This window comes from Humulus lupulus, chromosome 3 (genome assembly GCF_963169125.1).
Source record: "Humulus lupulus chromosome 3, drHumLupu1.1, whole genome shotgun sequence".
Taxonomy (NCBI): Eukaryota; Viridiplantae; Streptophyta; class Magnoliopsida; order Rosales; family Cannabaceae; genus Humulus; species Humulus lupulus.
Genome location: NC_084795.1, coordinates 284531887 through 284556582, shown reverse-complemented (window position 1 = coordinate 284556582; position 24696 = coordinate 284531887). Strand labels below are relative to the sequence as shown.

General features: G+C 32.4%; 5 protein-coding genes across 5 annotated transcripts; 2 read left to right on the top strand and 3 right to left on the bottom strand.

Moving 5' to 3' along the window:
* Positions 1-333: 333 nt before the first annotated feature.
* LOC133824871 (tryptophan decarboxylase TDC2-like) lies at positions 334-2049 on the top strand. Its single transcript, XM_062257882.1, has one exon. The coding sequence runs from the start codon at positions 396-398 to the stop codon at positions 1905-1907; it is 1512 nt and encodes a 503-aa protein (XP_062113866.1). The 5' UTR covers positions 334-395; the 3' UTR covers positions 1908-2049.
* A 3647-nt stretch (positions 2050-5696) lies between these two features.
* LOC133825878 (cytosolic sulfotransferase 14-like) lies at positions 5697-7658 on the bottom strand. Its single transcript, XM_062258771.1, has 2 exons — positions 6564-7658; positions 5697-6094 (listed from the first exon to the last, which is right to left on the bottom strand). The coding sequence occupies exons 1-2, from the start codon at positions 7227-7229 to the stop codon at positions 5831-5833; spliced, it is 930 nt and encodes a 309-aa protein (XP_062114755.1). The 5' UTR covers positions 7230-7658; the 3' UTR covers positions 5697-5830.
* A 3805-nt stretch (positions 7659-11463) lies between these two features.
* On the top strand, positions 11464-12462 carry LOC133825877 (cytosolic sulfotransferase 5-like). Its single transcript, XM_062258770.1, has one exon. It carries the CDS (start codon positions 11464-11466, stop codon positions 12460-12462), a length of 999 nt encoding a protein of 332 aa, XP_062114754.1.
* A 3621-nt stretch (positions 12463-16083) lies between these two features.
* On the bottom strand, positions 16084-17558 carry LOC133825876 (uncharacterized serine-rich protein C215.13-like). The gene is made up of 2 exons (XM_062258769.1): positions 16553-17558; positions 16084-16161 (listed from the first exon to the last, which is right to left on the bottom strand). Exons 1-2 carry the CDS (start codon positions 17456-17458, stop codon positions 16084-16086), a joined length of 984 nt encoding a protein of 327 aa, XP_062114753.1. The 5' UTR covers positions 17459-17558.
* Positions 17559-22745: 5187 nt separating this feature from the next.
* On the bottom strand, positions 22746-23502 carry LOC133825875 (uncharacterized). Its single transcript, XM_062258768.1, has 2 exons — positions 22896-23502; positions 22746-22780 (listed from the first exon to the last, which is right to left on the bottom strand). Exons 1-2 carry the CDS (start codon positions 23500-23502, stop codon positions 22746-22748), a joined length of 642 nt encoding a protein of 213 aa, XP_062114752.1.
* Between the last annotated feature and the right edge of the window lie 1194 nt (positions 23503-24696).

Sequence of the window (24696 nt, the reverse complement as noted above, 5' to 3'; positions counted from 1 at the left end):
GATCATTAGAAAGGTTATTTATGCCAGTCTATATGAATGACAGTGAGAGGGGATTACCCAATCTCATACCCAAATGATTCTAACACTAAAATTATAAATGTTTTATTTATAATTAACCATTTCAAATTCACCTTAAACTTTCAATATGATATTAAAATATATATATGTTATATATTTTATAACATATATAATAATTGGCATCAACTTCTGTTTGACTTGGACAAGAACTAAGTAAGACCCATGTGATATAATATCCTATAGTAATTATAAAAATTTTGATATTACTCCGCCCCTCCCTTATAAAATCCCTTTTGCACTTCACACTTTCAATACAAGCTTCGCTAATTCTCTCTCTCTCTCACAAATAAATTTCAATCTCAGTTACAATATTTGCAATGGGTAGCCTCGACTTGTTCAGCTCAAATGGAAAGCCTACTTCCCCACTCAGAGATTTTAATCCCTTCAACCCAGAAGAATTTCGTAAACAAACCCACAAGATAGTCGACTTCATAGCCAACTATTACACACAAATTGAGTCGTACCCAGTTCTCAGCCAAGTCGAACCCGGATTTATCCGTAACCAGCTGCCCCAAACTGCTCCATCCGGACCAGAGCCTCTCGAAGCTATTTTCAAGGACATTAACAGTCTCATAATCCCCGGCATGACCCATTGGCAAAGTCCAAACTTTTTCGCATTCTTTCCACTGAATATCAGCACCGCAGCCTTCCTCGGAGAAATGCTATGCACTAGTTTCAATGGGGCAGGATTTAACTGGCAGGCATCTCCGGCCATGACCGAGCTCGAGATGGTCGTCATGGACTGGCTGGCCAACATGATCGGTCTTCCAAAAGCTTTCCTCTTCTCCAGCACGGGCGGCGGAGTCATTCAGAACACAACTAGCGACGCAATCCTTCTTACCCTCAATGCAGCACGAGATCGAGTGCTTGAGAAAATCGGCACGGAGAACATGCTAAAGCTCGTCGTTTACGGCTCCGACCAGACCCATTCGACCTTTGAGAAAGTGTCCAAGGCTGTGGGAATACACCCCAGTAATATAAGATTAATCCCCACCAACATCGAAGGAGGTTTCTCCACGTGCCCTGTGAAGCTCCGAAATGTCGTGGAGGATGATGTGGCGAAAGGATTGGTCCCGCTTTATCTGTGCGGGACTGTGGGGACAACTTCTACCACCACCGTCGATCCACTAGAGCCGCTAGCCGACGTAGCGACAGAGTATGGGATGTGGTTCCACGTGGATGCCGCGTACGCCGGAAGCGCATGCATTTGTCCTGAGTTCAGACACCACTTAAACGGGATCGAGCGCGTTGACTCACTGAGTATGAACCCGCACAAGTGGCTTCTCAGTTGCCTGGGCTGCTGTTGCTTGTGGGTTAAGCGGTCCGATTTGTTGGTGAAATCACTGAGCGTTACACCCGAGTACTTGAAAAACGAATGCAGCGAGTCTAAATCAGTGGTGGACTTCAAAGACTGGCAGCTTGGTACGTCTCGGAGGTTCAACTCGATTCGGTTATGGGTTGTGCTACGTAGCTACGGCGTTGAAAATCTTCAGAACCATATCCGGTCCGATGTTCGGATGGCGGAAGAGTTCGAGTCGTTTGTAAAGGCCGACCCAAGATTTGAGGTTGTGGTGCCGAGACTGTTTGCATTAGTGTGCTTCAGGCTGAACCCGAATCCGCAAGACGACTCTAGTTATACCGAGTTGCTGAACCGAAAGCTTCTTGATTGGGTCAACTCGTCAGGAAAGATTTTCTTGTCGCATACTATAGTGGGTGGGATATATATGCTGAGATTTGCTGTGGGAGCCACGCTTACAGAAGAGTGCCATGTCATTGCCGCGTGGAACTTGATCAAGGAGGGAACCGATGAACTCCTTAAACCTATGTGATTTTGTTTGAGTGTCATCATTACTGTTATTGATTTAGATGCACCGACAAAAATTTCCTTATTTATTCTTGTTCTATGTGATTTTTATGTAATTTTATCAACTACGTACTCTTGACGAGATCCTGAAGATTTTATTTTGTTTAGAGTATCTATTTTTTCAGTAATAATTTTGAATAAGAGAATCTCGTCAACTAGTTTTTTTTTTATTATTATAAACTAGTACACAATATGATATGTTACTTATAATTAGTATATTAAATGAGTTGTTACTTTTTATTTAATTTAAGAGACTTCTCTTAAATCAACGCAGCCTATCAGAAGAAATATTTTAGATATTGATCTTGGCAGCTTAATTACCCCATTCTTTTACTTTTAAAATTTACTTATTAATTGATAAAAAATATTAAAAATTAGTTTCAACATATCCTCTCGTAACTCTATAACCAATCACGTTTGGAAAATTAAAGAGTTTCAACATTGTATACAATAAACACATTGCAAAATTTAGTGCAAAAATTAGTCAACTGATATATTTAACATTGTCAAACAAATTAGTGTTTTTTCGTTACGAACTTTTACTTAACTTTTTTATTTATATTATATAATGAGATCTAATGAAATTTTTGAGTCGTTTACTTTTCCATATAGATTGCGACTCTTTCGTCTCCGCAGAGCTTTGTTCAGGCTTCCTACTCACTGTTGCGATTAGCTCACGCATGTCCCCGACTATCGTATCACTGAAGGATATTAATTAAGTTTGTTTATCATATCAGTTCAGTAAGTTATGGTACTTATCACGTCATGATCTTGCTTCTTATGCAGCTAATTTTTCTTGTAGTAAAGTGTCCAGTCTTTCTTTTTAAAACTGTAATTACAAATGTCCAAGCAAGCAATATAAGAGTGTATCACTTTTTCAAAAAAGAAGAAAATTTGAGTTGTAGTAGGTTAGAAGATTTGTAGTATATATATGCAATGGCAAATAAGTAATATAATTGTACGAATTGTCACTTACCAATATTTTAAATTTTTTATTCCATTTGAATGACTAGTTTTGAACAACATAATGAATAACAAAAAACAAAAGAGGCTTGAAACAATAATATAAATATTGAACTAGAATTTATAATTTTAAAATCTTAGCATTTTGACATCATCAATTAATATTCTTTAATAGAGGTGATGTGAGTCTTTATTGAAACGACATTTTATTTTTATTAAAAGGACTTTTGTACTTCTATTTTTAGCCCATTTTAATTAGGTTCTCTCATTAGATAGAACTAATATATCTTCAGATGAAGTGAAAAGGTTGAAAAATCTAAGTGGAATCTGGACTTTCAACTTCGGGAAGAAGAAAGTTGTTATACTCATTTTTGAAAAGTTATCGTGTAAAATAATATCCCACTATAAGATACTGTGCGCTTATATACACATGACCTATGTATATAAAATAGAATAAAGAGTATTTTTTATTTTCTGAATTATATATTTAAATGATTTATGATGTTAAAAAGTTTCTCATAGGAGAAAAAATATTAAAATTTAAAAATTAAGGAGAAAAAGAGTTTGGATTTGAACCAAAAATTGAGGACCCCTCCTTCTTCCAACTCAGCCCCTCCTCTGCACCACAACGCAAGCCTCCCTATGAAGTAAAAGTTGAAGAAGAATAAAACATGAGAAGAAAAATAAATTTAGGTTTCTGGTTAAATGAAAAAATGAGGGGTTCGGTTTTATTTGCTAATTTTTATACATTTTATATTTATTTTCTATTTAAATGTTTTTTTTTTACAATTTCAATTGAATTAAATGTAATTTTTTCATCATTTTTTAATTTTAAATTAAATTTTTATTTTGAATTACACAGTTGTCATTTACGTGGTAATGACATATTAGAATTCAAAGTTCCACGTTAAGATTCTATTAGCCACAATGTAAAGAATCTAATATAAATCTCAAGTTTCAATAGTGCGCTAGTTTGAGTGTATTTTTAATACCGCAAACTACTTCGGTTGTGATTTTATGAAAAAATCAAACTCTTTCCACCTTATAAACCAAAGTAATAACCTCATTTTCTTGTAGTGTACTGTAGCAGAAAACATAGCTGATAATTTTAGCTAATGAAGTTTCTATAGCAGAATATCACCAATCCGGCAAGGAAGATTCCCACTCCTTGTCGTTGTTAGCTGTTGCGATATTTTAAGGCTACGCAAGTATACGTAATCGCTTTTGCAGTTTATTCCGGTAAGACCGGTATCGTTCCCACGGAGACTGATTTATCAATTACCAAATAATTAATTTTTGGGTTCTATTTGACTAATGAAAATTAGATTTGTGAATTTTTAGAACAAGAAAACAGAATTAAATAAAAATTGCAGAAATCAAATAATAACAAGAACTCAAGGATTAAATTCACCGTAAAATAATTAGGAATCCTAATCTTCTCTACTATCCACTCTATTAATCTTTAATGCAATTACTACTGAAACTCTTCTCACTGAAATGATAGGCATGCAAAAGTGTTAACTATTCGAGTTAAGAGATAGAAAACTCGACCTAATGTGAATTCCCTATATTTCTATGGTCAATTCAAACAATAGGAAGCAATGAATACAGCCATAAATCACATAAACCAATTTGATACTCTCGTTCTAAATTGAAATCTATGTCTATTCAATTTTAGCATATTCAAATCTCACTTTTCAGATTTTGATTCAAATTCATAAATCGTATGTAAAAGTTGATCAATCAATCACATACACAATGAACACAAACTAAATAGATTTCAGATGAAGAAGAAATAGGAAAATGCATTAAATCATAATAGAGTTTCAAGAGAGTCAATTAGAAAACCTAAATAGAAATTTAGTTCATGAACATGACTAAATCAAACATAAACATAGAATTTAACATCATCAAAATCAAAAGATAAAGAAAAGAACTCTAGGTTTTTGTTTCTTCTCTAGCCTCCTTGCTTAATCTGATCTCCACCTCTGAAAAAACGTCATTAAAGAAGCTTTTATAGACCCTAATTCATTTTTGCATGAAAAGACAAGAATACCCTTGAAAATTCCCCTAAATTGTGTTTCCGTACGGACCCTAGCGCTGGGGCGCTGAAACGTAGCGCCTAGGCGCTGTAACCCGCATCAAAATATGCTCTCTGTTTCTCGGCAGCGCTGGGGCGCTGGTTTGTGGCGCTGGGGCGCTACTTTGCACAGAATAAAACTGACTCGTTTTGAACAGCCTGCAGCGCCAGCTCATTGTATTTTGATCATAACTCCTTCAATATAACTCCGAATTGAATGATTCAAAAAGCTGTGGAAAGTTAAGAGAAATATCTACAACTTCTATTTCTAGACATGTTTCCAGAAAGTGATTAAATCCTTGTCAAAATGTGGCATAAAGTCTCAGACTTGCGTTATAGAGCATAAACGACGTGTGCTGAGCCTCTTTAATGTTGAATCTTCCACACATGATGTCTTGAATCTCCACAATCAACACTAAATCAAACTTATTCATCATTTTTAACATGTTTCTTCTCATCTCATGCCATAATATGCACTTGATCATTAAAACCTGAAACAAAAAGAAAACAAGCGTAAATCTGCACTAAACAATCCTAAATAACTAAAAACACAACCTAAAACGATCCCTAAAACAAACCTAAAATGACCCTAACATTAGCATATCACAGTAATACTAGAAAAATAAAAAAGTGTAGTATAATTTTTTATGTTTTAAGAAAAATAAAAATGTAACCGACGACCCATCATAATTACATACAATGACATTATTACTACTAATTAAAAACTTACAAATATGATAAGAGCACACATAATAAAACTCAAAGAATTAATGACAACAAGGCAATCAAATTACATATGATTTTTTTTTATTTTAACTTAATTGCTATTATTTAAGACAGAAAAATTAATCCATCTTGAATGATAGACCAGAACCACTCAATTTTTCCTTGGTGACCATGCTCACACGCTCTACCATAGATGGAGTCAGATGATTCATCCAATCACCCACTTGGCCTTTTCTAAAGTAAATTTTATTTTCAACATTAGGCCTAACTTGGCCATGTTTGTTCACATCCAAATCCTTCAATTTACTCAAGCTACACATCTCCAATATTTGCTCAACAACTCCATCACTCTCTTCTTCTTGGGAGAAAGGAAGCCCTGTGAACTAGGGCTGTGCAGAAATTTTTACAACCCGTCCAACCCAAATAAACCGCAAAAAAACGCAATCCGAATAAATCGACTAAAATTTAAATCGCCTAATTGTTACATTAGGCGGGTTGAAAATAATTATCAACCCGCCCAATATAACCCAACCCGCCTAATTAAGAATTTATTATTTATAATATATTCAAATAAATATATAAATTAATTAAGTTTTGTTTTAATTTTTTTACTATAAATTAAAAATATTATTTTAAGCTGAAAAAGATAAACTTCACACTATTAGCACTAGTATTTAAAATAAAAAAATGTAAAAAAAAAAATACCACTTTTGTTTGGGCGGGTTGACCCGACCAACCCGCAAAAAAAAAAAAATCATTTCGGTTTGGGCGGGTTAACCCGACCAACCCGCCCAAATTATTGGACGGGCTAAATTTTTTTTTTCTTAATTGGGCAAGTTACGGGTCACTTTTGCTAACCCGATTATGACATTGAACGGGTAAAAATGCCTTGTAACTCGACCAACCCGCCCAATGATCAGCCCTATGTATGAACTCTGCTACCCTTTTTGCTTGACCAAAAGTGTCCTCTTTCATCTCCTCATACTTCAAAAACAGCACTTTCTCAGCCCTCTCCAAGCTAGCTTTCCAATACCCGAAAACATGGTCCCAATATGGCCCAAATACAAACTCTCCTCTACAAAACTCATCAACACAGTCTTCAATAGTGTAATTGCTCTGCAAGTTACGGTCCGGATGATCCTTTCCAAAATACCACATGGAGACGATGACATCGAGAGGGTTTCGACTAACGTAAACAATCTTAGACTCAGGACAATGTTTAATAGAATCAGGAAGGGATGCATAGGGAATGTGCGTCGCTAGCAAGCGAGGGCTTCTCATGGTACTCAAATCATGGATCTTGTGATTGGCATAAATCGTGAACTCTAAAGTAGGCACGAGATGGTGAGGGTTTGTGGTGAGCAAGGGGTGGTGATCATAGGACTGTTGGTTGCGGTTGAGAATGGAAAACAAAAGGGACTTGAGCCAAGTGGTGCCTGATTTGGGAAAGGAAGTCAGGATTATGTCTTTGTCTTTGGCTTTGAATTGTTTTTGTAAGGTGATTATGTTGGGAATCATATTGGATGGGAACCAGCAATTTTGGTACAAGGTTACACCATCTTTCTACCAACTACTGCTTCTAGGCAGCTGAGATATGAAAAGTTCAACCGATTTGTCATGCTCCTTTCCCTTGCCATCACCATCGCCATCGCCATTGCCATTGCCGTCGCCTTCGTTGTTGCTGCTACTATTTGAAAAATATTGTGTGGCCTCCTCTGCCATTCTCTTAGATTGTTACTGCAACTACTTACGTGAATGGACGCAGTGAATAATGATATAGAACAGCAAATAAAGACATATGGTAGCAAGATTTTATTACCTCATCTGCTTTGCTATATATATATATATCATATATGCATGCATTCACAGACCTTGGCTTTATGGTAAGGAAAGCTACGAAACTTGAAACAGAAACGTCTAGAGCTGTAATAATGGCCAGGCTTCGTCATTGTGTCTGTTGTTAGTAGACAGCCATTGTGTCTGTTGAAATATGAATACACCAATTAATACGATCGAAAAAACTTATCACGCCAGCTGTATTATACTTTTTGGAGGTACTCTCGGGCGTTGAGAGGTGAAAGAAAATAGTCTTTTCTGTATTAAATTTGTGGATCGTGCTTAAAGTTTTGGTACATCAAACACTATTATATAGCACACATGAAAATTGGTGATTGGTACTTGGCTGTCTACTGTGTCTATTCAAACAGTTGATAAAGAAAATTTTTGGTTCTACCTGTATTTTTAACGTTAACTTTAATGAAATATTTTTATATTTATTTATAGTTTGTAAATACTTAAATTTAAATAAAATTAAATAAATAATTAAAAAATTAAAATATGATATTTTTTAAATATTTTACAATTATAATTATTTAAAAATAATAAATAATTAAACAAATTAAAATAGAATATTTTTAAGATATTTTATAATAATAATTATTTTAAAATAATAAATAATTAAACAAATTAAAATATAATATTTTTGAGATATTTTACCCTGATAATTATTTAAAAATAATAAAATCATATGTTTTATAACTTAAATAAAATTTAATTAAAATTAAACGTACTAATTAGAATAATATCACATTAAACATATAATACTGTTTAATGTGATATTATTCTAATTAGCAACAAATTATTAAACAGTATTATTTTTATTAAATTTATATTAATTTTTTTACGTACCAAAAACATTAATTTAAGTTTATATATTATATCTTTAATGTAATGCGTGGATTTTAAATTTAAGTTTCTTGCTAATTTTTTTTTAAAAATAATTTGTTGCTAATTCCATGACTTGGGGACATGATCTGTAAGAGTAGTTGCAATACTGTTTCCTAGTAGCATCGTACATTCCATATGTAACCTCTTCTGCAGGTTAGTTGAGGAGACCAACTTTCGTGTTTCTTGGGAACGTGTCAGCGTCAGGCAAGGTCAATCTTGCCCTATCCGGACGTTTGGTCTAGATTCCTTTACTAATGTCCCGATCCATTACTAGGGCTAGGGTTCATTCTTGATAAGGTTGTACTCCTAGATTGTCGAGCCTGCCACCTATTCCCGCATCCCGGAGGATATGGATGGGTTGGGACCGGGAAGATGAGTTGGGCCCGCATCTTGGTCCTGGTTCCCTCGTTACGGTGGTTCCCATCGAACAATGATGGGCTTATTCACAATTGGGTTGCTAGGATTTTCCTCTTCCCCATTCATTGGGCTTAGAATGGGTCTTTGATCTTTTTGGGAGAGCCCATGGACCCATTGTGTCATGCCACGTGTCCGGGGGAAAACATGGATAACAATTTATAATAGAGGTCAAACACATGCTATGATATTATTTATTTTTTTGAAAAAAAATTCAATTCACTTATATTTTTTTAAATTTTATTTGCATAACTTTTCATACTTTTTATATTTTAATCCATATGTTATATAATATTTATAATTTTAACTTAAACACTTCAGTTTAACTTTTTATTTATGCAAAATTGTATTTGTAATATTTGCTTACTAAAATTGTATGTTATATAAATGAACACACTACAAAAATTGAGGCTTTTGCCGGTACGAATTTGCGCCGACAAAACGTGTCAGTGATGTCTGGTTGCTGAATGACGTTTTGCCGGCACAGTTAGCTAAGTGCTAATAAAGGTCACAATACCTGCGACTTTACTCGCCGACAAAGGCCAACCCACCAATAAAATGGAATTGAATTTTCGATTCCTGACCCCTTTTAACCGGCGATTGAACCATTTTCACCGGCAAAATTTGTCATCGTTGAACATATATTTGGCGGCGATGGACTTGATGCGCCGGCAAAAGTTGTTGAATTGAAAAACTTTTGTTAGCGATCACAACACTTTAACCCTAATAGTCGATAATTATAAAGTTCATTAGTATTGTCGTTAATCTTAGAACAATATAATAACATCATATTGTTGATTAGATGTTAAATGCTCATTAATTTATGAATGATACTACATAAAACTTAAATCACTTCAAAAAAATCTAAAAAACTATGTATTTTTATTATGTAATACTTTTGTTGGAAACAAAAATATCTTTTGAAGGCGCATTTATAACTTTTGTCGGCGTCATTACGTAATGCACCGGCAAAAGTAGCTCCGTCAAAACTTAATTCAGTAAAGACCACTTTTGTCTGCGCAATAATGCATTATGCGTCGGCAAAAATATTACTCTAAAAAGTATACAACTCTTTGTCGGTGCCTATCGGAATTGCCGGTGCCTATCAGGATTGTGCCAATAAAAGTATCTTTTATTGATGCGTTTTCAAGGGATGCTAGCAAAAATTACTTATGTCGGTGCAAATTAACGTCGACATGAAAATAGATCTTTGACGGTAACATTCGTAAAACGCGTTGGTAAAAGATACTTTTGACAGCGCAATTGCGAAAGGGGCCCACAAAATTTTGTTTTCTTGTAGTGTGGTGTGCGATGAGTATTATGAAAATATTTAGATTAAAAAATTATTGAAGAGCATTAATTAGTCAATCTCTTTTGTAAAATCGAAAAAAAAAAAAAAAGAACCGTTTTCAAAAACAAACAAAAAAGGAACCTATTTGCGAAACGTGTCGCCATCTCTCCACTTCTATTTCTGACCCCACGACGTCAGTAGCTTTCTTCGCTCTCTTACACTTGCGCGTGTACAACACACAGACGCCTGATTGAAGAGTGCAATGCACTCTCTCTTGCGCATCTATATTTTAAATAAAATACAATAAAATAAAATTTTCAAACAAAACTGAAAGAATAAAATAAAAAAAAGGTAGCTAACGAAAAGCTCATGATAGCTTTTATAGATACTATAGATAGATTAAGAAATGTACAATATTTTATAATATAATAAAAGTCGTATAAATGGACTAATTAGCTTTTATAGACACTAATGAATATAGTATTGTTGATTGATATTTTAAAATATCCAATACTAGTACTCATAATTAATTAGTAATGCTATATTATACTTATAAATGATTATATTTTTTTGGACTCTGTATTTTTTTCTCATTACCTGTTTAGACTCTGTGTTTTGATAAATTACTTTTTGGACTCTGTATTTTGTAAAATAATTAAAATAGAACCCTAAATTCAATTTTGACGAAGAAAAAATTGAATATAACAACACAGTTCTTAAGCATAATAATTTAATTTTTGTTCTGAATTGTTAATTTGGTAAATTATTTGTGATTTTAGTTGAGAAAACATTAATCAAAATCAGATTTAGGGTTCTATTTTAATTATTTTACAAAACAAAAAGTCCAAAAAGTAATTTTTCAAAATACAAAATCTAAACAAATAATGGGAAAAACACAGGGTACAAAATAGTATAAACCCTTAAATTAAAATAAATAAAATCTGATATTGCAACCACATAGTCCTCTTTACCAATTCTCAAATAATTTATTGTATACCTTTGAAAGAACTTTGCCAGCTCAAGGTTTACGTGTCATCAGCATGCATGCATGCATGAGAAGATCCCTTAATGACACCTAACATCTGCTCGTTCATGACACGTTAAAACTCACTACTTTATACATCGATTCCATCAATTTATTATTTCACAATCTTCTAAGTTGTTCTCCCTTCTTCTCCACAGGTAGGTATATCATAGCTTTCGATTCATTTATATATATATGAGGTAATAAATGAAGTCTTAATTTATTAGTGTTATATCTTAATTTGTTCTTGTTATGAACTGCTTCCATTCAAGTATACTTGCAGTTTCATTAGAAACATGTCAAACGAGGCCACACATGGTGGTGATGACAACAACGACGATGATCAAACTCTGGAATTATTGGTTCTAACACAGCTACCTAAAGCCAATAGTTGGTTGAAACATGGTGTAACCTTATACCAAAATTGTTGGTTCCCATCCCATATCATCCCCAACATCATCACCTTCCAAAAACAGTTCAAACCCAAAGACGAAGACATAATCTTGGCTTCGATTCCCAAATCAGGCACCACTTGGCTCAAGTCCCTTTTGTTTTCCATTCTCAACCGAAACCAACACTACTATAATAATGATCAACACCCCTTGCTCACCACAAACCCTCACCATCTCGTGTCTTCTTTCGAGTTTACGATCTATTCCAATCCCAAATTCCATGACTTGAGTACCATGTCAAGCCCTCGCCTGATCTCGACTCACATTCCCTACGCATCTCTTCCTGATTCTATTAAGCTCTACTCCAAATCTCGAATTGTTTACGTTAGTCGAAACCCTCTCGACCTGATCGTCTCCCTTTGGCATTTTGGAACTGCTCACCCGGATCGTCGCTCGCACGAGTGGACTATGGAAGAGTGCGTGGACGAGTTTTGTAGAGGAGAGACTATGTTTGGACCATATTGGGACCATGTTTTAGGGTTCTGGAAAGCAAGCTTGGAGAGGCCTGAGAAAGTGTTGTTTTTGAAGTATGAGGAGATGAAAGAGGACACGTTTGGTCAAGCCAAAAGGGTTGCAGAGTTTGTAGGGCTTCGTTTCTCCCAAGAAGAAGAGAGTGATGGAGTTGTTGAGCAAATATTGGAGATGTGTAGCTTGAGTAAATTGAAGGATTTGGATGTGAACAAACATGGCCAAGTTAGGCCTAACTTTGATAATAAACTTTTCTTTAGAAAAGGTCAAGTGGGTGATTGGATTAATCATCTTAGTCCCTCTATGGTGGAGCGTGTGAACAATGTAACGAACGAAAAGTTGAGTGGCTCTGGTCTATCATTTAAAATGGCTTAGCTAAGATGTTTTTTTAGTTATATGTTCTTAATTTGTATTATCGTTATGTGTATTAGTCCGTAATTAATCTCTCATTGCTTTGCTTTTGCTACCAAGTGTAAATTATGTGCAGTGGCGGAGCCACACTTAAATACTTTAATTATATTTGTTTGTTTTAATTTTTTTATTTAAATATTTTAAATATATATTATTTATATATTTTTTTAGAATATGACATAGAAAAAAATTAGAAAAATGTGAGTATATGTTGAAAAATATATATTATATATTAATTTTAAATAAAAATACGGTGTTTTAATCAAATTTTAGGATGCAAATATAATTTCAGTAAATTTTTATATATATAATTTACTATTATTTTTCTATTTAATTACTTGAAAAAAAATCGTAACACTTAATTTCCAATTCTTTTCTTCTAGCCCACTCAATTCTTTTATAATTTATTTTAATAAATGTGGTTTAAATTACATCGTATTACGTCACTATATTTAATAGATATTGTTTACTGATTTTTTCGAAAACTATAAATATATTAAGAAATAAGAGTTAGAAAGAAAGGATCAAAGATAAATAATCATAGTTTTTACGTGGTTGAGGTGTTAATGAGCCTTAATCTATGAGTCTATTGTATTATATTTTGGAGACATTTTGACAATTGGAGTTTTCTGCAAGTTTTAATAGAGGAATTGCTTACAAGAGAAAATCTAGGATCCCCACTACAATGCTCAGGTGCAATGAGCTTAGGCCGAATTAATCCGGGTCTAATAGGGATGTAATCATGGTTTGCTCGCTAATCGAGTCATAATACAAAGAATGTTTCTTAATAAAACATAGTAATCAGGGTCCATTGGGCCGACTTGGGCACGGCCAAGCCTTACAGCTGCCAATAGTACGTAATTTCATACTGGTCCGTATGGGCTTCTAAGGGGATCCTGGGGACAGGATCTGTCAGAGTAGCGACAATATTGTTTCCTAGGAGCAGCGTACGTTCCGTGCGTAACCTCTTCTGCAGGTTAGTTGAGGAAACCAACTTCCATTTTTCGTGGGGACATGTCAGCATCAGGGAAGATCAAACTTGCCTTATCCGGATGTCTAGTCCGGGTTCCTTTACTAATGTCCTGGTTTACTTACTGGAGTCCTAGTTCGTTCACCAGGGCTTGGGTTCATTCTTGATAAGGTCTATTCCCAGACTAGTGAGCCTGTCACCTCTATTGGCATCCCAGAGGATACAGGTAGGTTGGGCCCAGGAGGATGAGTTGGGCCTACATCTTGGTCCCGGTTCTCTTATTATAGTCACGCCCATCAAGCGTTGTTGGGCTCATTGACGATTGGGTTATCAGGGCTTTCTTCTTCCCTGTTCATCAGGCTCAGAATGGGCCTAGACCTCTTTAAGAGGGCCCCCGAACCCACTGGGTCATGTCACGTATTACAGGTGGAAAACAGAGATAACACATATATATAGTATAATATACACAATAGAAAAAAATTATTATGTTTCATAGATACTAATACATGTTCAATTTCAACATAAATGTATTCTTCCTTAGTCAAAATCTTTATTTCTATATCATACTAGGAAATATAGTTGCACTTCACGCGATTTTATAATAACAAAAAACTACATACATATTTTAAAAAAGTATATATTTATCTATTTAATTATAATTTGTTTAAAAAAGAATATAACTAGATTAAAGAAATTACAATTTTTTTTTATAATAATAGAAATTTATAATTTTTGTATATATTTTATAATTTCTCAATTTCTTAATGCTATATTTGTATAATTCACCTAAAATTATATATATCTATATATACATATACATATATATTAACTCATAACTTAAAACTATCTCAAAAATTAATTTTTTTCTTCAATTTACTAATAATTTTTCTAATTCTTATATATAAAAAAAATGAGATACTTTATATATAGTATCACATTTTTTTTTATCTTATAAGATTAGCAGAAAAGGTAACAAAAATAAATTTATATATTCTAGGATCTTAATTTTCTTAAATTTATTAATATGATAGATCATCTTTTGTCCTCTGTTCTCTATGTAGCTAGTTATCAATATGTTGCACAGATACGCAGTGGCAAAAATTTATTGAATTTTTCCAACGCCCAGAAATTATGGTATTAATTTCTTGCTAAACTTAACTCTCTTAATTAAATATATTACTAACATAAACTTTTTGCAGAAGTGTTCTCAGGTCAATAAGGAAAATAGGAAGAAACTAAAATAGCTTAGCTACGGAGGTTCTCAGTCAATCACATGGATGCACTATAAAAAAGTTAGTTAATTAATTCTTTTTAAGTTTGTTTTTCTTATTTACGTTAAATTTTTTTAAAAAAAAAATATGTACATGACAGCGCAATTTAGAGACTGAGCAACTTGACCTGATCTCGGATAGCTGGATGGATACTCACCATAAATCAAGCACGGGTGGGTGACAGAAACAGCCAAAAAAACTTGGGTACATTAAGTTTTTTAAACATTTTTCAAATTTTTAATTGTTTATTTACAATACATAATTACATTATATATTGTATCATATGAGGAATTGTGTGCATATCACGACACACAGCAGACACAATCAACTAATACTGAGAGTTCCACACCAATTTCGAGTGCGCCTGAAGATGGCAACTTATCTTTGGTACAAACTGTCTTCGGAAAATGACATGGCCACCAAAAAGGATATGGACGTATCCTTAACATAAGGGACCAAACTCCATTTACTATTGATCCTCCACAAACTAGAGAAGATTGAGATGAGAGAGCGTGTTCAAAAATTAAAGGAGCACATCCGGACTCATTGTATCACCCTGGGATCTCAATGTGCCACACCACCACTTGATTATCCCGATGTTGGAGCACCAAGTTAGTAGAACTTATGTATGAGTTTTATTACTATGTGCTATTACATTTTCGTGTTTAGGACAACTCTTTATTTTGATTGAGCTAACGTACTTTTATGTTTTTATTTATATGTTTAATATAAGTATTTTAATTTTAATCTATTGTTTTATATTTAATTCAAATTAAATTAATAAATTAATATATGAATGAATAAACATTGCACATTAAAAAAAAATCTTGGTTCAGTCTATACCGAGGACAGTCCTCGGTATAGCCCATCTAGATGACAAAATTGGACAGGTTTCACCGACGATATTGTCAACTCTATATCGAGAACAATTATCCTTGATATAGGATGCACCGAGAACATATTCAATGTCCTCAGTAGAAATTTTCCTTTACCGATGATGATGTGCCGAGAACATATTGTTACTTTATTGTAGTTAATTGGTCCACTTTACAATATATATAAATATATATATACATTTAATATCTATATTTACATGAGTATTCAATCTTTTATCAGTCTAATTTATTTTAATGTACACGTTGGTACAACAATAATAAGTAAGAATATATAAAAGACAAATACTACTGGCTAATAATATATACTTCACATTAATATAAATAAGCATTACAGTGGCTATAAATTCATAAATTCCACTCAGCAAATATTCCATTTACACACACATTATTTAAACTCAAAAGATGATCATTTTTCCGATTGAAGAGAGACTTGATGAGTTGGACAACATTAATTATTCGGGTTCTCCAAGAACACATGAGTAAGAACAGTTTTAGTCTGCAGAGATGCCTTCAACAAACTCAATCCCTATATTAAAACAAAGGATATTTGCGAAAAACTTCATAATCTTTTAGAGTTGATGCATGTATAACCCTAATAAAAAAGATTGACGGCAATACCCCTGACTATTAATATGAATAATAAAAATAATTTTTTTTAGTTTAATTTAGTTTAATTAATATATTATATTAATCAAGAAAAACAAGATTTACCAACCATATCAAACCTAAAAAAAAGTAAAGTTAAAATCATGGTATTGCCGTCTAAATTTTTTATTAGAGTTATAGGTGCATCAACTCTAGAAGATTAGGAGATTTTGCCGCAAATATATATGCCAATAATAAACACACAATTAATTAAACCCTAAACAACAGCAACAACAATAGAAATTAATAATAACAATAATAAATATACACACCTCATCAATGCCCACTGAAACAGTCTTCTCCTCAAGAGCACCAACCTCCGTAACTTTGAAGGACTTAAGTAAAGCTATGCTGGAGATGGTAGACATAGGCTTCACCTCCAGATCATCCATTATCATATAAGTAACCACTCCTTTCACAATGCCACCTTCCTGTTTAGCTGCAGATGATGATGACGACGATGATGGTGATGATGAAAATGCCGATGCTGATGAAGCTGGTATTGATGATGAAAATGGAAATGCCGATGCTGATGAAGTTGGCGTTGATGATCCAAATGCTGATGATGCAAATGATAATGATCCAAATGCTGGTGTTGGTGATGCAAATGGTGATCCAAATGCTGGCGTTGATGATGCAAATGCTGGTGTTGATGATCCAAATAATGATGATGACGATGATCCCACTTGAGTACAAGCTTGGGGAGCAGGCAAGTAAGTCAGTAGTTTATTGAAGATACTTGTACAACCAGGGCAAATAGCTCTTGGGTCATCGGACACATACTCAACACAGGTGGAGCTGTTTTTTCTACCACAAGAGTAGAGCTGTTTGTTAAGATAAGAAGTGGTAACATTATTATTGGTCAAGGAGAGAATGGAGGTGGCAGAACCACCCAGGACTATTGAAGACTTGGGCTTAAGAATGATATCTTTATCGAAATTAGATTGGATGTAAGTGTCGCTTAGATTTTCTAAGCTTTGGTAGAGTTTGCCAAAGCTACCCACCATATCAATACCATTGGTGGACAGAAGCCTTGTTACAGTACCAACTGGCATGGACAGAAGAGAGAAGAGGAAATCTGTGAAGTCCTTTCCTGCTTCAGCAAATAGGACCCTTTTTCCCTTAGAATCGATCAGAAGCTTGAGTGTGATAACATTTGGACTAGTAGTAGTTGCCATTGACGCTTTTGATTTTTTGTTCAAGATCAGTTTTTTTTTTGTAAGAGTTGAAGATTAGTATAGCTTGTGCTTCTTGCATATGAATAAATATATATATGATGAGTTGGGACTATATAATTAATAATAATAATAATAAAAGAAATTAGCCATAACCGGCCATTTACAATAATTATAGACTCATTCTCAAAAAGAAAAAGATATGAATAGTACTCTTTTCGTAAAACAAATGACTTTATTAGTAGATAAAGGCATTGGCATCTTTTTGAAAAGAAAAAAGAAAAAGCATTGGTATCTTGCAATATCCAAGGAATAATCGTATTTAATTACTTTAAGTGTGTCAAGCTTATTGGACAAAATCTTGGAGGCTAATATTTTTTGCTTAGTGCCTAAGTTTGTCCTCGTATTGATTTCTTGGTGGAAAAGTTCCTTCCATTTATATAATATATAGATGGATAGTACAAGTTTTAAGTGCTTTTTTGAGTATAATGAATCTCTTGAGTGAATGAGTTTCAAGAGTAAAGCGAGTGATATATCTTTATGAATATTGTGTGCTTTGTGTGAGAGAGATATACTTTGAGATGTATAATATTATGTACATCAACTTTACTAATATTATGTATAATATAAAATATAAGTGATTTTTAAGGTACTTAATTAATGGGAGAATCTCCAGCACAGCACATGTTCTATGTTGTATATGTACCCACACGCTAGTTTCATTATCTACTACATGTGGATAGTAATTTAGAACATCCTTTAAAATTTTGGAAATTCCAAATAATTTATGTTGTAACAAATAGGGCTCAAATAGGTTATTCACACGTGGATATGTAAAAGCAACATACAATGTACATTTGCTTAATTTTATTTAGAAAATATATTAACTTATTTTAATTATATTTTTAATTGTCAATTAAATTTTAAATAAATAAAAAATCTCGTATATTATAAAGAATGGCATAAATATATTAAAAAAAACTAAGCCAAAATATTGTCTATAGTTTTTAATTTATTTTTAAAAAATCGTTAGACAAAGAATATACACTTTTTACATATAAAGGTATGGCGCATTCTAATTTAAAAGCAAATTATTTGATGTTGTTTATTAGTTTGAAATTTAGTGTTCATAATTTAAATTTTAGTATTTTTTTTGTTTTGTTTTGATTTATACATTATATATGGTGATTCTAGGTTTAAAATTAAACCACAAAATAAGAAATATGCGCATATATATGACTTATGTCACTATTAATAAATAAATATGTATACATTAATTGACAAAATAAATAATTAATAAAAGAAAGAATAAAAATTTAAGCACATAAATATTTTTTTGGTTATAACTTTGAAAATACAATTGATAGAGTAATTTAAATATTTAATATGAAATTTTAAAATATGTGATGAGAAATTATTATGGTTCATTTATTACTTTTTATTTTTATTTTTAATTGGTTTTTTTATATTTAGATGACTTTATTATTTTTTTTTAAATTTATTTATCTTATTTGGATGACTTTAACTAACACTATTAGAATATAATAAAAAAAAGTGTTAAATCGAACGGAAACTAGCAATTTCCGTTAAACTATCATTTATAATATATACTATGTAAATGAATGTAACACCTCAACTTACCGAGGGTTAATTACGTGACATAAAATTACTTACTTTGACTCAAAAAACCATAAGTTTACTTTATTATTTGATTTAAAAGAAAGTAAAACATCATTCAAATCATGATATTCAAAAGAAAATGGAGACTCTTGATTCTCATAGTTATTTTACAACCAAAGTATTACTTGATAAAATCATGACATCATACATCCAGTGGACCCATAGTCACATTCTCCCTAACATGTACTCATGCCACCGCAGTTCTCTGACTCATTGCTTGCCTTTATCTTTACCTGCATCTAGAGTACCTGTGAGTCAATGCCCAACAAGAAGAGCTATGTAGTACACAACCCACAAACCCAAAACATAATCATAGCACAAGCACATAAAATCCAAAGCAATCATAAATGCATAACATCATAATCACAATGCATGTTTCAATGTATAACAATACAACACATGCATGCACAACATCGTACTCATAATGCATATTTAAATGTCTAACAATAAAACAAATACATATATCATCATCATTCAACAATTCTGCCCTTGCGACGACCCACTGCCCTTGCGACAGCCCCTTGAGTTACACACTCAAGTTAAGTCACATGCATACACAAGCATGTAATAGTAATATCGTCATCTTTCACAGGCTATTGGGTCCAATTACCCAAGGAAATCCACATGTACTCACAAGCATATTCATGTAGTCTATACATACATATATCATCATATGCATCAAGACATGATCACAATCATGCTCATAACAGTCCACATATAAACACAAACATGCATTAGGACCAACCCAATTCCATATCATTATCCATACTATCATAGTATGAATCACATCAAACATAGTTCAGAGAATAAGAATGAATACCATAGTTCTTTGATCTAAAAGAAGAAAGTACAGGGCAAGTGTTAATGAGAAATAACAACACGTGCAGAATTCAAGGAATTGGTTCTATAAAGATCAAATTGAGAGAGGGTACCATAAATGTACTTTCTAATGTTAGATTTATACCTGAACTAAAAAGAAATTTGTTGTCTTTTGGTGTTTTAAATTCCAAATGCTATAGCTGCAAAGCTGAAGGTGGAGTCTTGAGAGTATCCAAAGGTACAATGGTGTTTATGATAGGTGAGCTAAGGAAAAGAATTTACATACTACAAGGAGAGACCATAACTGGGTCTGCTAGAGTTTCAACTGGGTCTGCTAGAGATTCAACTACATTACCTAATACCACAAAATTATGGCACAAACGACTTGGGCACATGAGTCACAAGGGAATGGAAGAACTTGGTAAGCAAGGTTTCTTGAACTCGATCTAAATATATTTTAGACTTACAGTTTTGTAAAACTTGTATTGTAGGAAAAGCTCACAGGTTGAAATTTGCAAGTTCAACTCATAAAACCAAAGTAATATTGGAATACCTACATTCAGATTTATAGGGTTCATCCCAAGTTCCATTATCTATAGGTAAAGCTCAATATTTCCTTTCTATTATTGATGACTATTCTAGGAAAGTGTGGATCTATTTTCTTAGAACTAAGAATGAGGCTTTTGGAAGGTTTAGAGAATGGAAAATTATGGTAGAAAATCAAACCATGAAGAAAGTTAAGAAACTTAGAACTGACAATGGTTTGGAATTCTGTAAGGCTGAGTTTGATTCTTATTGCACTGAAAATGGCATTGTTAGGCACCATACGGTTAGGAACACCCCTTAGCAAAATGTTCTTGCTGAGAGAATGAATAGAACAATCATGAATAAGGTTAGATGCATGCTAGGTGATTCAGGTTTGCCAAAAACATTTTGGGCAGAGGCAGTTGCTACTGCTTGTTACCTTATTAATAGGTTACCTTCGTCTGCATTAGATTGTAAGGTTCCTGAACATGTTTGGTCCGGTCATAAACCAAGTTACAATCACCTAAAACATTTTGGTTGTATAGATTATGTTAATATTAGTTAAGGTAAGTTGAATCCTAGGTCTATGAAAGGTGTATTTCTTGGTTATCCAAGTGGTGTCAAGGGTTATAAACTTTGGTTAATAGATGAGAAAAAATGCATTATCAGTCGTGATGTTATATTCAATGAGCACTGCTTTTATAAAACTAACATGAAATTTAGTGATCAAGCCAGCTCTAAACAAGCTGAGCAGAAAGATACTATGCAGATTGAATTGAGAGAAACATCACAGAATCAAGGTGGAGTTCAAGAGAGTGAACTTGGAGATGCATTTGGAAGTGATGCAAATGGCACTGAAGTTGATGACAGAGATACTCAAGCTTTAGATTATCTCTTGGCTAGAGATAGAGCAAGGAGATAGATCAGACCTCCTGAAAGATTTGCACACGCTGATATTTCTGCTTTTGCCCTTAGTGTAGCTGATTTACTAGAGCTACATGAGCCTATCTGCTGCAATGAAGCCAAGAATAGTGTTGAATGGAGTAAATGGAATAAGGCTGATTTATTTAAACATGGGACACGCTAATATACCTTTTAGAATTTTAATATTGTGTTATTTGGTTGAGAGAGAGAACACTTCATCAATTAAAATAAAGCAAAACTAATCCAAAACTCAATTAACAAAATTATTTTTTTTTATTATTATTATACACTAATCTAATTTTATCATTATTATTAATTTATCATATACTATATTAAAGAAAGTAAGAAAATTTAAGAGAACAATACTAATGTTTAATAATACGTAGGATGATGATCCCTTGAAAAAAAAAGTATACGTTGTTTTAATATAAATGCAGAGATTATAATAGTAATTATTGCTCATTTGATCAACAAGATTGCAATTCATTACAAATGTTTTTGGACGGTGTGATTAATTATCTTATATTGCATTACAGATATGGTAATTAATACAAAAAAAAAATCAGGTTTCTACCCACAACAACATGTATTGTCGGTAGAAGCCCTGAAGTTGACGATATAACCTCGCTGGTAGAGGTCACCCATCTACCGACGACATAAATGATGTAATCAGTACTAGTTCTAATAGAGACTATGTCGAATCCTTTGCCTGGCAACCCTATGCCTGGCTTTATACCGACAACAAGGGAATCAATATTTTTTTATAATTTATCTATATGTGTTTTATATTCATATATTTTTTAAAATTCATGTATAATTAAAATTTATTTTATATCCACATTAATAAAAATATTATATAAAAAACTATACTAAAATATTTTCATTAAAGGCTTAAAGATAAATATATAAGTTTTTAACTTTAAAGTCATACATTGTTCTGAAAATTAAAATAGCATAATTTGTGAAAACAAAACATGCAAGTAATAAGTTCACGAGTCATCCCCTTCTCCGCCATAAGGATGATCAGGTTGGTGAAGGTGGATCTCTCTGGCTGATGCAATGATGATACAATGAGTCCGGATGTGCTCTTCCTATTTTCAAAGGTGCTCCATACTCATTCTCGTCATCTCTGTTGTTGTTGTTGTTGTTATTATTATTATTATTATTTAGATTTCAAAATACAGAATACCAAATAACATTATTATAAAGATAAAGTATTAAAATGATACTTTGCAAAAATACAAGATACCAAATGATTACCTATATATCATTTTGTTGATTATTCGACTTACAAATATTTTGTAGTGGGATCCCTCTCAAGAACACATGAGTAAGAACTTTTTCAGTCTGCAGTGATGCCTTCAACAAACTCAATCCCTGTGTCCACAACAATTAATAAAAGTATAACAAACACAATTAAATTAAAACCAAAACATCAATAGTAATAAATAATTATCAATAATCGAGACAAACATACACACCTCATCAATACCCACTGAAACAGTCTTTTCCTCAATAGCACCAACCTCTGTAACTTTGAAGGAATTAAGTACAGCCATGCTTGAGATAGGCTTCACTTCAAGATCGTCCATTATTATATAAGTAACCACTCCTTTGACGAAACCACCTTCCTGGTCAGCCCCAGATGATGATGATGATGATGATGGCACGTAAGTTAACTCCCTGTTCATCTCACGTCTGCAATTAGGGCAATTGGCACTTGGGATATCGCTTCCATAATTACTACAGAAGCTACAATAGTATAGCTTTTCTTGAGTCACAGAGCCATCTTCGGCTGAATCCTCGGGTTTGAGAAGGGTATCCTTGTTGAGATTAGACTGCATGTAATTTTCACTTAGGTTTTCTAAGCTTTTGTAGAGTTTGCCTAAGGTACCCACCATACCAATATCATTGGTTAAGAAGAGCCTTATCATAGTACCAATTGGCAAACGTAGAATAGAGAAGAGGAAATCTGTAAACTCCTTTCCTGCTTCAGCAAATATGACCTCTTTTTTCTTTGCGTCGATCAGAAGCTTGAGTGTAATAACATTTTGACTGGTATTTGCCGTTGCTGCTTTTGATATTAATTTGGTGAACATTTTTCTTGAGAATAAACAAATTTGGTTGGTGAGTTTGGAGCTTTTGATCAATTGAATGGCGTTGCTGCTTTTGATATAAATATATATATATAGAGTGAATAAAAAGTTATTGATAATAATTTTTCTTAGAATAATGATACATTGCTTTTATTATTGGTAAAGTACACTAACCAATTGACGATAAATAAATATTATTTTCTTAAAGTACAGCAAATAATAAAGTTTTCTACTTTAGTTTTTTAATAAATAAAAAAATAATTATAAATATATATTTATATATGTGTTACTTTTTTCTTGTATCATCCTTAAAAATTTACAAATCCAACTTTTTATTTTTCCCAATTTTTCATAATTATAAATATAAGTATATATTTTATAAATTAATATATTATATTTTTCTTCTAAATTATTAGTGAGTTTTTATATTTATATATATATTAATTAAAAAAATTACTCACAGATGTTAAAGTAATAAACTTATATGGTTTAAAAAAACTATTAACACATGTTATATGTATATTAATTTATATTTTTCTTCTATAAGCATATATTTTATTTGTTTATTCTAAATTAATATAAGTTTTTCTAACTAAAAGGTATAAGTAAGCATATGTGTGAGCAATGTTTTTAAATGAAAAAAGTGTGTACATTGTGGAATGGAATGATAATTAAATTAAAAGTATTTTTTTTATGCTAACATAAGTTTATTATTTTAACTTGTGAGAGTAATTTTTTTAACTAATACATATTATTTTAATTAATATATATAAACTCACTAATAATTTAGAAAAAAATATAATATATGCTTATTATGTATTGATTTATAAAATATATAATTATATTTATAGTTAAGAAGAAATAGAAAGAAAAAATAAAAAGTTGGATTGGTAGAATTTTAAGGATGATACAAGCAAAGCAAAGAGTATGACATATATTTATAAATATTTTTTATTTATTTAAAAAAACCAAGGTGGAAAACTTTGTTTGCCTTTTAAAAAAAAATTAATTTCTATTTTTGTATAAAATAGGGCAAGTGGACAATAATGCAAAAGTGTGGGGGTAAAGAATATAATCAGAATTTGTTCCAAAAATAAATTTTTACATAAATCCATCTTTTAATTATACAAATAAGTCCAATAAAATTGTATAGTTAAAAGTGTGCAAGTCGTATAAATTTATATATATATATATATA

Excerpts from the sequence above, each read along its gene's own strand:
- LOC133824871 (XM_062257882.1), top strand. The coding sequence starts at position 396 with ATGGGTAGCCTCGACTTGTTCAGCTCAAATGGAAAGCCTACTTCCCCA.
- LOC133825875 (XM_062258768.1), bottom strand. The coding sequence starts at position 23,502 with ATGTTCACCAAATTAATATCAAAAGCAGCAACGGCAAATACCAGTCAA. Across the intron at positions 22,781-22,895 it reads GGAAAAGACTGTTTCAGTGG|GGATTGAGTTTGTTGAAGGC; the intron begins GTATTGATGAGG and ends TTGTGGACACAG.
- LOC133825878 (XM_062258771.1), bottom strand. The coding sequence starts at position 7,229 with ATGATTCCCAACATAATCACCTTACAAAAACAATTCAAAGCCAAAGAC. Across the intron at positions 6,095-6,563 it reads AATGTCATAATCGGGTTAGC|TTCACAGGGCTTCCTTTCTC; the intron begins AAAAGTGACCCG and ends GCACAGCCCTAG.
- LOC133825877 (XM_062258770.1), top strand. The coding sequence starts at position 11,464 with ATGTCAAACGAGGCCACACATGGTGGTGATGACAACAACGACGATGAT.
- LOC133825876 (XM_062258769.1), bottom strand. The coding sequence starts at position 17,458 with ATGGCAACTACTACTAGTCCAAATGTTATCACACTCAAGCTTCTGATC. Across the intron at positions 16,162-16,552 it reads TTTCAGTGGGCATTGATGAG|GGATTGAGTTTGTTGAAGGC; the intron begins GTGTGTATATTT and ends GTTTTAATATAG.